We start from the raw sequence: 13,891 nt of genomic DNA, 5'->3' as shown, positions 1-13,891 counted from the left end.
GCTACACTCAAAAGAAAAATACACTGGTTCATCTTTAACAATTTTCATGGACTGTTTTATAAGTATTTCCAACCTTACCGTTAGAGATAATATTTAGAGACTAATAGTTTGACTAAATCAATCAAAGTCCAATTTGATATGATAAGATGTCTACAAGCTTAATAAGACTGAACTTAATTAAATTGCCAGATAACTGTATTTAAGTGACTGTAAGTTATTTATCATGTTTTTACTTTAACCAGACAAACTTTTACCTCATTTTTTAATTGCACTCCCACAGCCTACTGTATTACTAAGGTTAGGATAAATACAACAACTGACTTCAAAATGGAAGGAAAATAAAATTTTAAGAAATCTGAGCTTTTCTATGCCTTTTGGCATTCTTATTTTTAATTGTATTTGAAATAAGATTATGTCATTATTTTCATACTGAAAGACCAGAGGACTTTCACAGAGGGGTTTCTCTTTCCTCCAAATCAGATGTCCTTCAGGCTTGAACCTGCCTGGAGCTTTCTTACAATACTGTTTGCTGGATTAATGCAAAGGATGGACAAAGAGCCTTGCGCTGAGCTTCACTCTTTCTCTCTTTCTCTCTCTCTCCCACCCCTCACCCAACCCGTGCCATCGCCGCAGTTTAAAGCACTCCTCGCATGACTCCGTCGCTCCCCTCTGTACTCCTCCTCATCCTCCTCCTCCTCGTCACATTCACCTCTCTCCATCGAGCTGAACAGCAGCCAATGCTTCACGGTGCTCCTGCCCTGGGTGTGTGTCCCATGCCTGGGAAGCACAACAAGATCAAAGGCTTTACCTGAGAAGGACCCAAGGACCTTAAACTCCATCGATTTATAATTGGAGGCTTGATTTAAACGAAAATTACACTTCATACAGCTTTGTCAGTAAGGTAAGTTGTCTTAACCTTTAATAAATTAGCAAGTATTGTAAAATATAATCTTCAGGTTGAATTTTTATTTTTTATTATTGTTTTGTCTTGCATATAATATTAGGGTATTAACTGAATGAATTAAATCTTTCAACAAACATGTAGAGAGAGGCCAGCCAAACACGTAACAGGTGATCTGTAGAATATTTTTGTGATTATTTTTTAGTACTTTGAGCACAACAGTGTGGGGTGGTTATTAAAACAATTAGGAATATTGTTGCAAGCTATAGGTAGGAAGCACCTGAATGTTTTGAGACGCTAAGCTGTCAGCACCAAGGACAGCTCCTTTGATGGAGTATGACAAAAGAAATGCAAAGTTGGACGTTTTTTACTCTACCTTTTTTGATCTCCACAAACAGTAAAAAAACAAAGACATTTTATGATCGTTTCCTTTGAATTGGAAATGTTTGCTTGAATAATCTACTAGAAATAAGTGAATTTGAATGATGGGCATCTACCAACAGAGATTGATTTCAAAAAGCTGTTTTATTTCTCACTAAAGAAAACATTTGGGGAAGTTTAAATCATGGCTTCAGTATAGAGAACAGTATGATCTTGTTAAAATTCTTGAAGATGGACTTTGAGTGCTAGCTTTGCATTACTCTCCTCAAACAGAGGGTCTATAGAATACGTTCTGACTGCCATTTAGAGAATTGTTTAAAATTAGCTTGTTCTCTGTATAATTTGCCAGGAAATGTTGTTCTTTGTTAGATTTACTGTAGTATTCAGTTTAAAGCACCTTCTGTTTCAGGAGCAGGTATTGCTGCAAAGTTAGTGACCCAGTGCAATCAGCATAGGATGCTTGGATTTCTTTTTTATCAACTGGCATTGTTTGAACAAAATTTGACTCTGTTGCATTTAAATCAGGATCAAATTGCACTGTATATCATATCACTTAAATGTCTATATGGGATTGAATTGATTCTGTATTTCTGGTAATAAGTTGTATCTGTTTGTTTTTTAAAGTGCATTGAGATGACATGCATTGTAAATCAACACTACTGATGTTCAAACTCCTATAAAACTGTTGCTGTCCTAGAATCATTCAGTTTCAGCTCCCCAAATTCTAACAACTAAAGGTGTATTCAACTTAAAATGGCAAAGTTTCTTTATAAACAACCTTGCTCTTGCTCTTTGACAGTGTGAAGAGATGAACGAGTCACTGGTTGTGAATGACTCCTCTGCGGCTGGAGAACCCGTCCCATGGATGGAGGCTGAATCTTTGAACCAACACAACAGCAGCTTAGAATTATCCACCGCTCCGTTAGAATTTCCTGTCAACCCATGGGACATCATGCTCTGCATGTCAGGCACTGTCATCGCCTGTGAGAACGCTATCGTGGTAGCAATCATCTTTTACACTCCCACTTTAAGGACTCCCATGTTTGCGCTGATCGGGAGCCTGGCCACAGCAGACCTGCTGGCTGGCATGGGATTAATCCTGAACTTTGTGTTTCAGTATGTCATCTCTTCTGAGACCATTAGCCTCATCACTGTGGGCTTTCTAGTGGCATCCTTCACTGCATCCATCAGCAGCCTCCTAGCTATCACTGTGGACCGTTACTTCTCCCTCTACAATGCCCTGACGTATTTCTCAGACAAGACGCTGCAGTATGTGCATCTGATGTTAATCGTGACCTGGGGGGTGTCTCTGCTGCTGGGCCTGCTGCCGGTGCTGGGATGGAACTGCCTACATGAGCCAGCTTCCTGTAGTATTGTCCGTCCTTTGACCCGGAGTAACGTCATGCTCCTAGCCACCTCTTTCTTTGCCATATTTGTACTTATGCTGACCCTTTACTTTAAGATTTGCAAGATTGTTTGCAGACACGCCCACCAGATCGCCCTACAGCAGCACTTTTTTGCCACGTCCCATTATGTCGCCACCAAAAAAGGGGTATCCACTTTAGCCATTATCTTGGGTACTTTTGGTGCCAGCTGGCTCCCCTTTGCCATCTATTGCCTTGTAGGGGAGAGGGAGTATCCATCAGTGTACACCTATGCTACGCTGCTGCCTGCAACCTATAACTCTATGATCAACCCCATAATCTACGCCTACAGAAATACAGAGATCCAACGCTCTATCTACATGCTTCTGTGTGGCTGCTTTCAGGCCAATGGGTCCTATCGGTCTAGGTCCCCCAGTGAGGTTTAAAAAGGTGCTTCTGGTGTGTGTGTTAGTGTGTGTGTGTGTGTGTGAGTGTGTGTTAGAAGAGACAGAGCAAAAAGACAAACCAGACAGTTGGCTAACAGCCGACAGTGAATGCTTTTCAGACACAAATGAGGCATGGATACTGTACCTGCACTTTAATATGTCTCAACATATGTTCAGAAGAGAGGTTAGAAATGCTGTGAACAAGAATTCTTGTTATTACAAAGGACAACAAATCTGTGAATGTATTTACCTGAGGAATAAAAAAGGACTGGAAAATTTAAATTGCACTTTATTAAGTGTTTTGTTTTTAATACCAAAGCAGTATTGTTCGACTTTGGATGTGTTTAAATGTTTGAACCTGTGAGCATCTTGTGCCATTTTTTTTTTATATTTGTATCGTATTGTCTTTGAAGTCCATTTTGTATCAGACAAATAAAGGAATAAAGTCCTGCTTTCTCGCCATCCTGGGTCTTTTTATTGTTGCAAGATTCTTTGCTTCCTGTAACTTGTTGTCTTTTTCTGCCAGGTGGGTCTGTTTGAATAGCCTAATAGCCCACTGTGAAAGCAAGTCCTGGAAAATAGCTTAAATTGACTCCCAGACACATTTGAATCGTGTTTGCTCAGTGTGAACTTGAGTGTTTGAGGCAGAAAAATCCAGAAAAAGATTAAACCTGTCAAACATATTTAAATTAAGTCAAATTAGGCAACTCCTGTAGTAGTTAGTTGAATTTATGTGATATGAACCACTCTACATGGCCTGCACATGTAGAGTGCAGGCCATTATCAATCAGAAAACATTGATAATTTAGACTGTTTCTTTAATTCTTCTCATCTCTTCAACAAGTCCAGTTATGACTCAGAAGCAAGGCAGCAGCAGGCACGTGTATGCGTGTGTGACAAAGCAAGGCCAGAAATGATAAAAAGCCTTGTGGCTGTTCCGTGAAGACTCTGCAGCCACAAACATGGTGGTTTATCTGGTAGGCATTTTATGTTTAATCACAAATAAATCAGACACAGTAAGAGTTGCATTAGTGCTTCCACTTGAAAAAATATTCTTTTATGTCTTACTTTTACACAGATATCAACAGTTTGCATGTAGACCTTATAAATGTGAAACTATACTTTATTTATTTCAGGTATGTAATTACAGGTGGAAATTGCTTCTAAAACCCTTAGGGCTTAACAGGTTAAACAAGTAGCAGTCAGGCATCAGTATGCCAGAGAGGAGCAAAGGTGGTGCTTTACACCATGAGACCTTAAATGTTTTCCTGTTAAATGCTTTTACAAGTAGAACCACCACTGCTGCTGCTTTTATCAAATTATACCTAAAACAGTATTGATTCCAGTAACCCTAAAGTTGAGTTTTGAAATATTGGTAAACGTAATCCAGCATTTGATATGGTTAAATGAAATAAAAATATGTTTAGCAACAACAAGAAGTATATGGAGTGGGATTATGCATTTCTTCCAAAATAAAAAAACTCTTTGCAGCTCCGCAGCCTGAATGCTTTGGAGTACACTAGTTGAACACAGCTACTCTTTTGACATTTTTAACCTCAGTCTGCTTTTATGCTGCTTCAGGGTACAGCAACTGGTCTTTTTAAATTTATTCATTTATTCTACCATGTCTCAGGGGCTCAGTGAATTCCAGCTGGTACCATGATGGGAAGTACTCGTACTCGTACTCGTCGTCTTCCGCTTATCCGGGACCGGGTCGCGGGGGCAGCAGACTCAGCAGAGACGCCCAGACGTCCCTCTCCCCAGACATCCCTCCAGCTCTTCCAGGTGGAGCCCAAGGCGTTCCCAGGCCAGCCGAGAGACATAGTCTCTCCAGCGTGTCCTGGGCCGTCCCCTATGCTTCCTCCCGGTGGGACGTGCCTGGAACACCTCCCGAGGAAGGCGTCCAGGAGGCATCCGGTATAGATGCCCGAGCCACCTCAACTGGCTCCTCTCGATGTGGAGGAGCAGCGGCTCTACTCCGAGCCCCTCCCGGATGGCCGAGCTCCTCACCCTATCTCTAAGGGAGAGCCCGGCCACCCTACAGAGGAAGATCATTTCAGCCGCTTGTATCCGGGATCTCGTTCTTTCGGTCATGACCCAAAGTTCATGGCCATAGGTGAGGGTAGGAACGTCGACCGACTGGTAAATTGAGAGCTTTACGTTTTGGCTCAGCTCTCTCTTCACCACAACGGACCGGCACAGTGACCCCATTACTGTGGCAGCCGCACCGATCCGTCTGTCGATCTCCCGCTCCATTTTTCCCCCACTCGTGAACAAGACCCCGAGATACTTAAACTCCTCCACTTGAGGCAGGAACTCCCCTCCAACCTGAAGAGGACAAGCCACCCTTTCCCGGTTGAGAACCATGGCCTCGGACTTGAAGGAGCTGATCTTCATCCCAGCCGCTTCACACTCGGCTGCGAACCACCCCAGCGCATGCTGTAGGTCTTGGCTAGAGGGGGCCAGCAGGACCATGTCATCTGCAAAAAGAAGAGACGAAATCCACTGGTCCCCAAACCAGACCCCCTCCGGCCCTTGGCTGCGTCTAGAAGCCGATAGGACTCCTTCTTTAGCTTGACAGCATCCCTTACTGCCGGTGTCCACCACCGGGTTCTGGGATTGCCGCCGCGACAGGCACCGCAGACCTTACGGCCACAGCTACGGGCAGCAGCATCAACAATAGATGCGGAGAACATGGTCCACTCGGACTCTATGTCTCCAACATCCCCCGGGATCTGGTCAAATCTCTCCCGGAGGTGGGAGTTGAATACATCCCTGGCCGAGGGCTCTGCCAGATGTTCCCAGCAGACCCTCACTATGCGCTTGGGCCTGCCAAGTCTGTCCGGCTTTCTCCTCCTCCAGCGGATCCAACTCACCACCAGGTGGTGATCAGTGGACAGCTCAGCCCCTCTTCACCCGAGTGTCCAAAACATGCGGCCGAAGGTCTGATGATACAACAACAAAGTCGATCATCGACCTCCTGCCTAGGGTGTCCTGGTGCCAAGTGCACTGATGGACACCCTTATGGTGGGAAGTCACTTGTCTGCACTGTGTCAAGTGTAAAGTTTGATGCAGTGGAGATTAGGGTGTTAAGCTGATTTTCAGGAATTGAGCTAAACCCCTTAGTTCTTGTGGAAAAAACGTGTGGTGCTTCAACAAGCTAAAATATTTTGGACAATTTAATGCTCCCAACCTTGTGGGAACAGTTTGAGAGTGTCCCCTTCTGGTCCCAACATGACTGCACACCAGTGCACACAGAAGGAACAAGGATGAACAACTTTGATCTGGAACTGGATAGGCGAACCTGACAGAACAACTTTGGGATAAGTCAGAGCGGTGACTATGAGCCAGGCTTTTTGTCTAACATCAGTGTCTGACCTCACAGACGAGCTTCTGTAAGAATGGTCGCAAAGTCCCTTAAATACAGTTAAACCTTATAGAAAGCCTTTCCCGAAAGAGCTGAAGTTATTGCAACTGCAAAAGATGAACCATTGAATTATTCAACATATTAACAAATGGGATGTCATTCAAGTACTTGTATATATTTGATTGCAGTATTTGCTTTACTGATTCAAATCTTGCCTTTGTTGTTTTCATTCTTTTCTTTTTACTGTAATTCCTGTTTTGTGTCTGATGGAATGTACCATTCCAAATCCCTTTAAACAATACACACAGCAATAACAATTGATCATTCTGTGGGGTATTATCAGCAGTGACAACCTCCAGTAGCAAAGCTGCCTTCAGTCAGTTTGTGGCAGAGCATAAAGTGGGAGAAAGGTGATCCTGGAGTCCACTAATGGACCAGACACCGAGGCCCGGCCACTGTGAAAGGAGGTTATGTTTGCTCACTCAGTTTTTTCTTCACCTCAACAGATGTTGCTTTTGATAACTCACCGAATCAGGCAAAAACTGGTTCCTTTACAGTCTATAAAAGTAACCAATAGAACTGGCTTCAGTTTACAGCAATTTGTTAAAAGTTGAAATCCTTCAACAGATTTTAGCTGGTACTTTTTTTTGTTACCCCAAAGGATCCAAGTTTTAAATGATTGTGTCAAGTGTTCATCAATGCTTTTTCAAATTCCATAAACCTTATACACAAAATAGAGTTATTATTAATTTATCACAAATGAAAAGAAACTGTCAGCAAAAAAGGGCTTAATCCTGGCAGGATATTGACCCCTCTTCTTATCACAAATTGTAGAGTTCATTTAGATTAGTTTGTTTCTTGTCATGGATCTGCCTTCAAAGCACAGTCTATGAATTTACAAGTGGGTTGAGGTTGGGACCATTCCAGAAACATAATGTAGGCTTGCTGTATCCATTCCAGTACCAATTTTGATGTTAATTTTGCATTATTGTTCTCTTGGAACACTCAAATATGTCCAAGTTTCAATGTAAGGTTAATTTAAGAGCTTGGAGGTGGTCCTCATTCTTTATTCCATCCACTTTGTTTGGTACACAGTACAACTAGCAGCTAAGTACACCCTCAGGGTGATGCTACCTCCATCATGCATGACAGATGGTACAGTGGTCTTAGGTTTGAAAGACTTACCTTTATTCTTTTAAAGATTTTTTATGTTAATGTGGCCGAATAGCTCAGTCATTGTCTCCTCAGACCATAGACTGTCTCCAGATGCTATATGGATTGTCCATGTTGGCAGCTGCAAATTTCACTCATGACTGAGTATAGATTTTGGAGCAGGTCCTTCTTTTGGGATCAGCACCTACTTAGTACACGTCAAACACGCTTCACTGTGGACAGTGACAGGGAAATGCTAGCAACTTCCAATATATAAAAGGTTTGAGCCTTGGGGGTTCCTGGGTCTTAGTGACCAATTTTCTTTGATATGAGGTGAAAGTTTGGGCCAGAAGAGTAAAACTTAAGAACAAAACAGCAGAATGAGTAATGTTCAAACAACATGTGAAGACAATTATGAGACATCATTGCTTTTTGTTACATTTCAGATGAAACCTAGTATACCTGCTTTTCTTGCATATTTGCCATTTTGCAAAGTGGACAAAGCTAAAAAATTGCTGATTTTTATCAAAGAAAACAAATAACAACAAGCAGTGATTTACTTCAACTTCCAACGCCCCCAAATACTGGAAGCCTGAGCTTCAGTTGAAAGCTTTATTTAAATTTTAAATGCAACTGAATAACCATTGATTCAATTACCTCACTGCTGATGGCAAGTAGTAAACATTTTCTACAAAATAGAACAAAGACCCATTTTTGGATATTAAAATTAAATGTCACTTTTCTTTTTAAATCCTGTTGAGGTAGGAAAACTTTACTGGCCGTACATTACTCCTCACCTCTCCCCGACTCTTTTAATTTGACACCCCAAAGGACAATCCTCAGTCAGAGATCAGTTGTACGTTTCCACAAGTTTATTAAAACCAATCTGAATTCAGAGAGGGTACATCACACTTACACGGGTACCTGGAAACGTCTGTGTGCTGTCTCACTGGGGGTGCGTCACATTACATTTTATACCCCACGCTGCTATGCAGTACACATACATAATCATTCTGTCTGTGGATGTCTCCCCAGCAACAGTATCAAAGAAACAGAGATACATTTAATCATTTAATTAAAGAATTGTTTCCCACACGTCTTCAGGAATCTTCAGGGAGAGGAGTACCATGCCTCCCTAATCCACTGCCAGCTTCTCATGATAAAGGCAGAAAACACCTGCAAGCTTTAACCTTGAATAATAAACACTCATTGTGTGACCACAATAGAAGCTACTGTTTAAGGATTTTTCTAACTCTCAAAAGCATAACTAAAAACTCCTAATAATAATCAATCTATAAGCAGCAAATGCTAAATATATCTTAGCTTTAGCTACTAATGATAAGGCATTTATATTTCCACAATCCCAGACAATTTCAAATATCTATGAGCTGTTAACTGCTCCACCTAGTCCAGATTTGAGCCTTTAATCAATCCTGTGACTGGATATTCTGTATAAAATTATACAATAAAATGCTTGTTTAAACTAGTTCTATCTTGTGCAGTAATAAGACCTCTGTACGAACAATCCAGCAGGTTAGCACTGGTCTAATTTATTGACATTAGTACTTTAATACTCCTTTTGGTACACGACTCAAAGCTCTTTAAATGAAAATGTTGCATATTTTCTTATCTGTGATTTTCACCAAAAGGTTATTAGACCAAAAGGTGGTCGTACTCAGTTCTGCATGTAATTTTTTCTAGTAGTCATTTTGCATTATCCAACCTGATCGCTGGATGGTAGGTAATTAGCCCTGTTTTAGGTTTATTCTGGTCTTCACATGATATAGTTTTAGTAATCAGAGCCTCTTTTAAGCAGCTTTAATATTTTATTTATTCTCAAGCTACAGTAAGGACTGCACTTCATATTACCATGGAGGATAGGGTTGTCTATAGTAAAATCCACCTGTAGTACTCCTTGAATATTGCATCCATTAGACTAAATAGAAGCTGGTAGCTGTGTTTGAATTATGTAATGCTTGATCGGGTGAGACCTGCATAGCTCTTTGGGCAATCACTAAAGTACACAGTCAGATGATTCCCTCATTAATAACATTAATTACAGGACTGTAGCACATGCTTTCCATAGAAACATTACTATTGCTGACTTTGTCATTAGTTTAATGGAAAATGCTTAGGTGTTATGAATTGCATAATCCCTAAAACAGGTGCTTTTACTCCCTTACTGGTTTCCCCTTCATATTCATAGGAAAATGATCTCCCAGAGAAATCAGAGACACAAGTGATAGGGGAAAACACAGTTGGGAAAAAAAACATTATGGGTTTAATCTCTGATCTCTTTCTCTGCAAAGAGCTTTTTTGGCATCCTTGGGAAACATGAGAGTAACTTCCCAACTATTCATGACTACATACTGATTTTACAATGATCAAGGCACACACATAGACACAGTCTTGCAACACCAAAGGATATAAATGAACAATTTACTTCCTTTCTTTCAGACTTGTCTCTAAATAGGAAAATGGTAAGTTATGAGTTGTCAGTATCTTACCTGGAGTAGACTGTTGTAAAACTGTGACAATTCTGTGGCCGTTCTTCACAACATATAGTAAAATGTTTCTGACCATAACACTGGCATTATATGCTTCATTGCTGACCACCCCTCTACAGTGCTTTGAAAAAGTTCAATTCAATTCAATTCAATTCAGTTTTATTTATATAGCGCCAATTCACAACACATGTTGTCTCAAGGCATTTCACAACAGTCAGGTACATATATTCCAATTAATCCTAACAATTGAACAGTGCAGTCAGAGTTAGTTATTTATTCAAATTGGATAAAACGTTTTTCTGTCTAAGGAAACCCAGCAGATTGCATCCAGTCAGTGACTTGCAGCATTCCCTCCTCCCGGATGAGCATGTAGAGACAGTGGACAGTCACTGGCGTTGACTTTGCGGCAATCCCTCATACTGAGCATGCATGTAGCGACAGTGGAGAGGAAAAACTCCCTTTTAACAGGAAGAAACCTCCAGCAGAACCAGGCTCAGTGTGAGCGGCCATCTGCCACGACCGACTGGGGGTTTGAGAGAACAGAGCAAAAGTATTGACCCCTTTGCAGATATCTCTAGCTTTTGTACAGGTCATCAGAATGATATGTATTACTGGACAAAGATAACCTCAGTAAAAACAGTTTTTAAGTATTTAAGTCTGACAGCAAAGCAGTAGCAGAGGAAATCTATAGGGGGGAAATACTTTTTAACACCATTGTATTTTGGGTGTGCTAATCATAGTTTTCAAGCTTTGTCTTTAGCAGCAACCACATTGAAAACTACTGACCACTTACTATAATTATCTGACTGAAAGATCACCAAATACAAAAATTATAAATGAATTCAACATTCCAACAACATTCGAAACCTGTACATCACACACAAAAAAAAGAGGAAGCTATCATTTTATTTTGAATAATATTTTATATAATATCACAGTAAAACCTTGAAGCTAAATGACTTATATTATCACAAGATGCTTTTTGTACCCTAAAAAGGATGACACGCCATGACAATGTGACTGACACGAGATTTGGGTCCCCAAAACTGAGTAATGCAGACGCCCACCAGTTTACAAATCCAGAAAGGCTTTATTAAAAAACATATTTTATACCTCTCTCAGAGGCTTGTTACTGATTGCCAGTTTATGCTTTGTGTTGTTGTGTGTGTGTGTGTGCGTCTGTGTGTAGGCACATACTGGCAGAAGACTGAGTTGCTTGAGCGTGCTTGTTAGCAGCATGGCACCTGCAGGGATTTGTCATTAGTGAATTAGCAGACTGAAGGTAGGTGTGCATGTGCTGCCTGAATGCAGACCACGATGTGTGTGCAGCGTGCAAGAGAGCGTGTGCATATCTGAGTATGTCTGAGAGGGAGAGAGAGCAGCCATAAACTGTTCCCCTCTGCCCTGCTTTCTCAGAAAAACAATTTGTGATGTAACAAGTGAGACTAAGAAAAATGTTTCAAGCTACACTGAACTTAATAAGTATTATGGCCACTCAGCAACATGTTGTTTAAGCATTGTACTCTTTGTTCCTAACTATGTTTGTTTTAGAGGTTAAGCTGCAAGTAAAAGGGCAGAAGGTCCTCCGTGAATAGATGGAAATAGTAGGCGTAAGTGTTCTCCATTTAGATTTCATGTGGTCTAAGTTTGGCCTACATGAAGTTTAAGTGTAATGATGTTTTAGTTGACGGAATCCCAAAAACAATTAACATGATTAACAGCACAATTATTTTATTCTGGTATACAGGACGTAATTAATAATTAAAAAGTGAAAATTATTTTGTAAAAAAACTCTTGAGTAAATATGGACTACAAGAGCAATTTTACATTTTCTTTCACTAGATTTGTTTCAATTGATTTAAGGTTTCATGTTTGTGATAAAGTATTGCTTGTCTGAGGTTTCCCTGCAGCAGTAATTATTTTTTCAAACATATTTTACCATGCAATAAAAAGAAAATCTTCGGGAAGAAGAATAGAATAGAAATCTATGCCGAGTCAATAGGTGACGCTTGCCGTCCACACTAACCACAAATCAAAATAAAAATAACTATGGCTGCAGAGTCACATTGGACTTCACCCATGCTTTCGCAAACTGCATGCTGCAGCTTAGGGCTTTTCCATATCTCAGTCTGTGTTTCAGTGAAAAACAAACTCACTTCTTCTTTTTATATTGTTCAATGAATGTTTTCAGTAAACTGTCATATTTTAACGGCTCAGGTATCTGAGAAGACCTTACCGGGTTAAGAAAAAAATGCACCATTGTTTCACCATCACACACAGGGTTCACTTGAACAAGGTTTTGATGTATTTAAAAGATCTTAAGAACATGCATACTGCAACCCGGTATTTTTCCAAGTCTTTAATGTGGAAAGCTTTAATAGTCCATAAATGCCATTGCATGTACACAAAACGTACATACATAGCTGAAAAAAGGTCGTAAGAAGTAGGACATTAAAGTGCCTATTGTGTCTTGAGTTGTTTTTTTTATTTTATTGCTAGTTTTCCAGGAAGTTTTATTGTGAGAAGAAATTTCTTTCTCCTCCCGAATTATTATTATTTTTATTGTACTTAGAAGTAATTTCTCTGTTTCACTCTTTATTTAGAAGACAATCCTAGCTCCCTGACTGCTGCGATGCTATGGTTGTCGTCATTGTTTCCAGGTGTGTCCCATCAGCTACTATGTGTAATTTGCCTGAACACCCAGCTTGTTTACCCATCCTCTGTTCGCCCTGTCTGTGTCAGCTGTAGATAGTCACCTGTTTGCTCATCATCAGCACTGTTTGCTGTTCTTTGGATTTGTGTCTATTTGGAATTTTGGGCTACCTGAACCTGGCCTCGCTTCGTCTTTTGTTTTTCACCTTTACTGAAGTTTCTGTACATACTTGCTTTAGCCATGTTTGTATTTGGGTCCTCTTAGTCCAGCTTGCCTAAAATAGAAAAAAAATTATTGAATTTAAATATTTACTCATTTTAGGGCCACCTCAATATAGAAAAACACAAAGCCCCCTTCTTTGCTTGGTAAACAGCATAAAGATATATATAAAATACATTATCAATATTTTAAGTCAAGTCAAATCAAGTTTATTTATATAGCGCTTTTCAGCAACATTACAATAATACAGAAAATCAAACAACAGAGGTAAGTAAAAAATAAAAAGAATAGAATGATGGATAAGAAAACGAAAGGAAAATTGGACTGAAGTGGTAACTAATAATGTTTGGATAACACAGTCAAAGGCCACTCTTAACAAATAAGTTTTTAATATTGATTTAAAGCAATTTAGGGTTTCGGCACTTTTACAGTTTTCTGGGAATTTATTTCAGATTAGTGGAGCATAAGAGCTAAAAGCTGCTTCTCCATGTTTGGTTCTGGGTATGCAGAGTAGATTTGAGCCAGAAGACCTGAGAGGTCTGGTTGGTTGATACACTGACAACAAGTCTGTAACGTATTTTGGTGCTAAGCCATTTAGTGATTTATAGACTAACAGAAGTGTTAGTATTATGATTATTGATTAATTAATCTTTATCAATAATTATAATTAAAAATTATAATTTGACTAAATTAATTTCTTAACCAAAATCCTCATTTATTAATCGAAACCAGAGATGTCTTCTGGTGTTGTAATTGTGGCTCAACGCCTTTGATAATTACAACTGTTAAATACTCAGTAATAATTAATTACTATTACCAGAGATGTCACTGTTTAATCGACTGTTTCTGTCGAAATGTGTGGAACTTCAACCTTATCTTGACTGACAAGTCACTCTTGCAC

The 13,891-nt window shown here is 39.9% G+C and overlaps 1 protein-coding gene across 1 annotated transcript; it reads left to right on the top strand.

The window, feature by feature from the left end:
- The first annotated feature begins 638 nt into the window (after window positions 1-638).
- On the top strand, window positions 639-3,554 carry LOC124882243 (G-protein coupled receptor 6). Its single transcript, XM_047388501.1, has 2 exons — window positions 639-901; window positions 2,082-3,554. The coding sequence occupies exon 2, from the start codon at window positions 2,091-2,093 to the stop codon at window positions 3,090-3,092; it is 1,002 nt and encodes a 333-aa protein (XP_047244457.1). The 5' UTR covers window positions 639-901; window positions 2,082-2,090; the 3' UTR covers window positions 3,093-3,554.
- Window positions 3,555-13,891: the final 10,337 nt, after the last annotated feature.

This window comes from Girardinichthys multiradiatus, chromosome 15 (genome assembly GCF_021462225.1).
Source record: "Girardinichthys multiradiatus isolate DD_20200921_A chromosome 15, DD_fGirMul_XY1, whole genome shotgun sequence".
Taxonomy (NCBI): Eukaryota; Metazoa; Chordata; class Actinopteri; order Cyprinodontiformes; family Goodeidae; genus Girardinichthys; species Girardinichthys multiradiatus.
The sequence above is the reverse complement of the archived record's forward strand: the minus strand, read 5'-3'. Positions and strand labels throughout refer to the sequence as shown.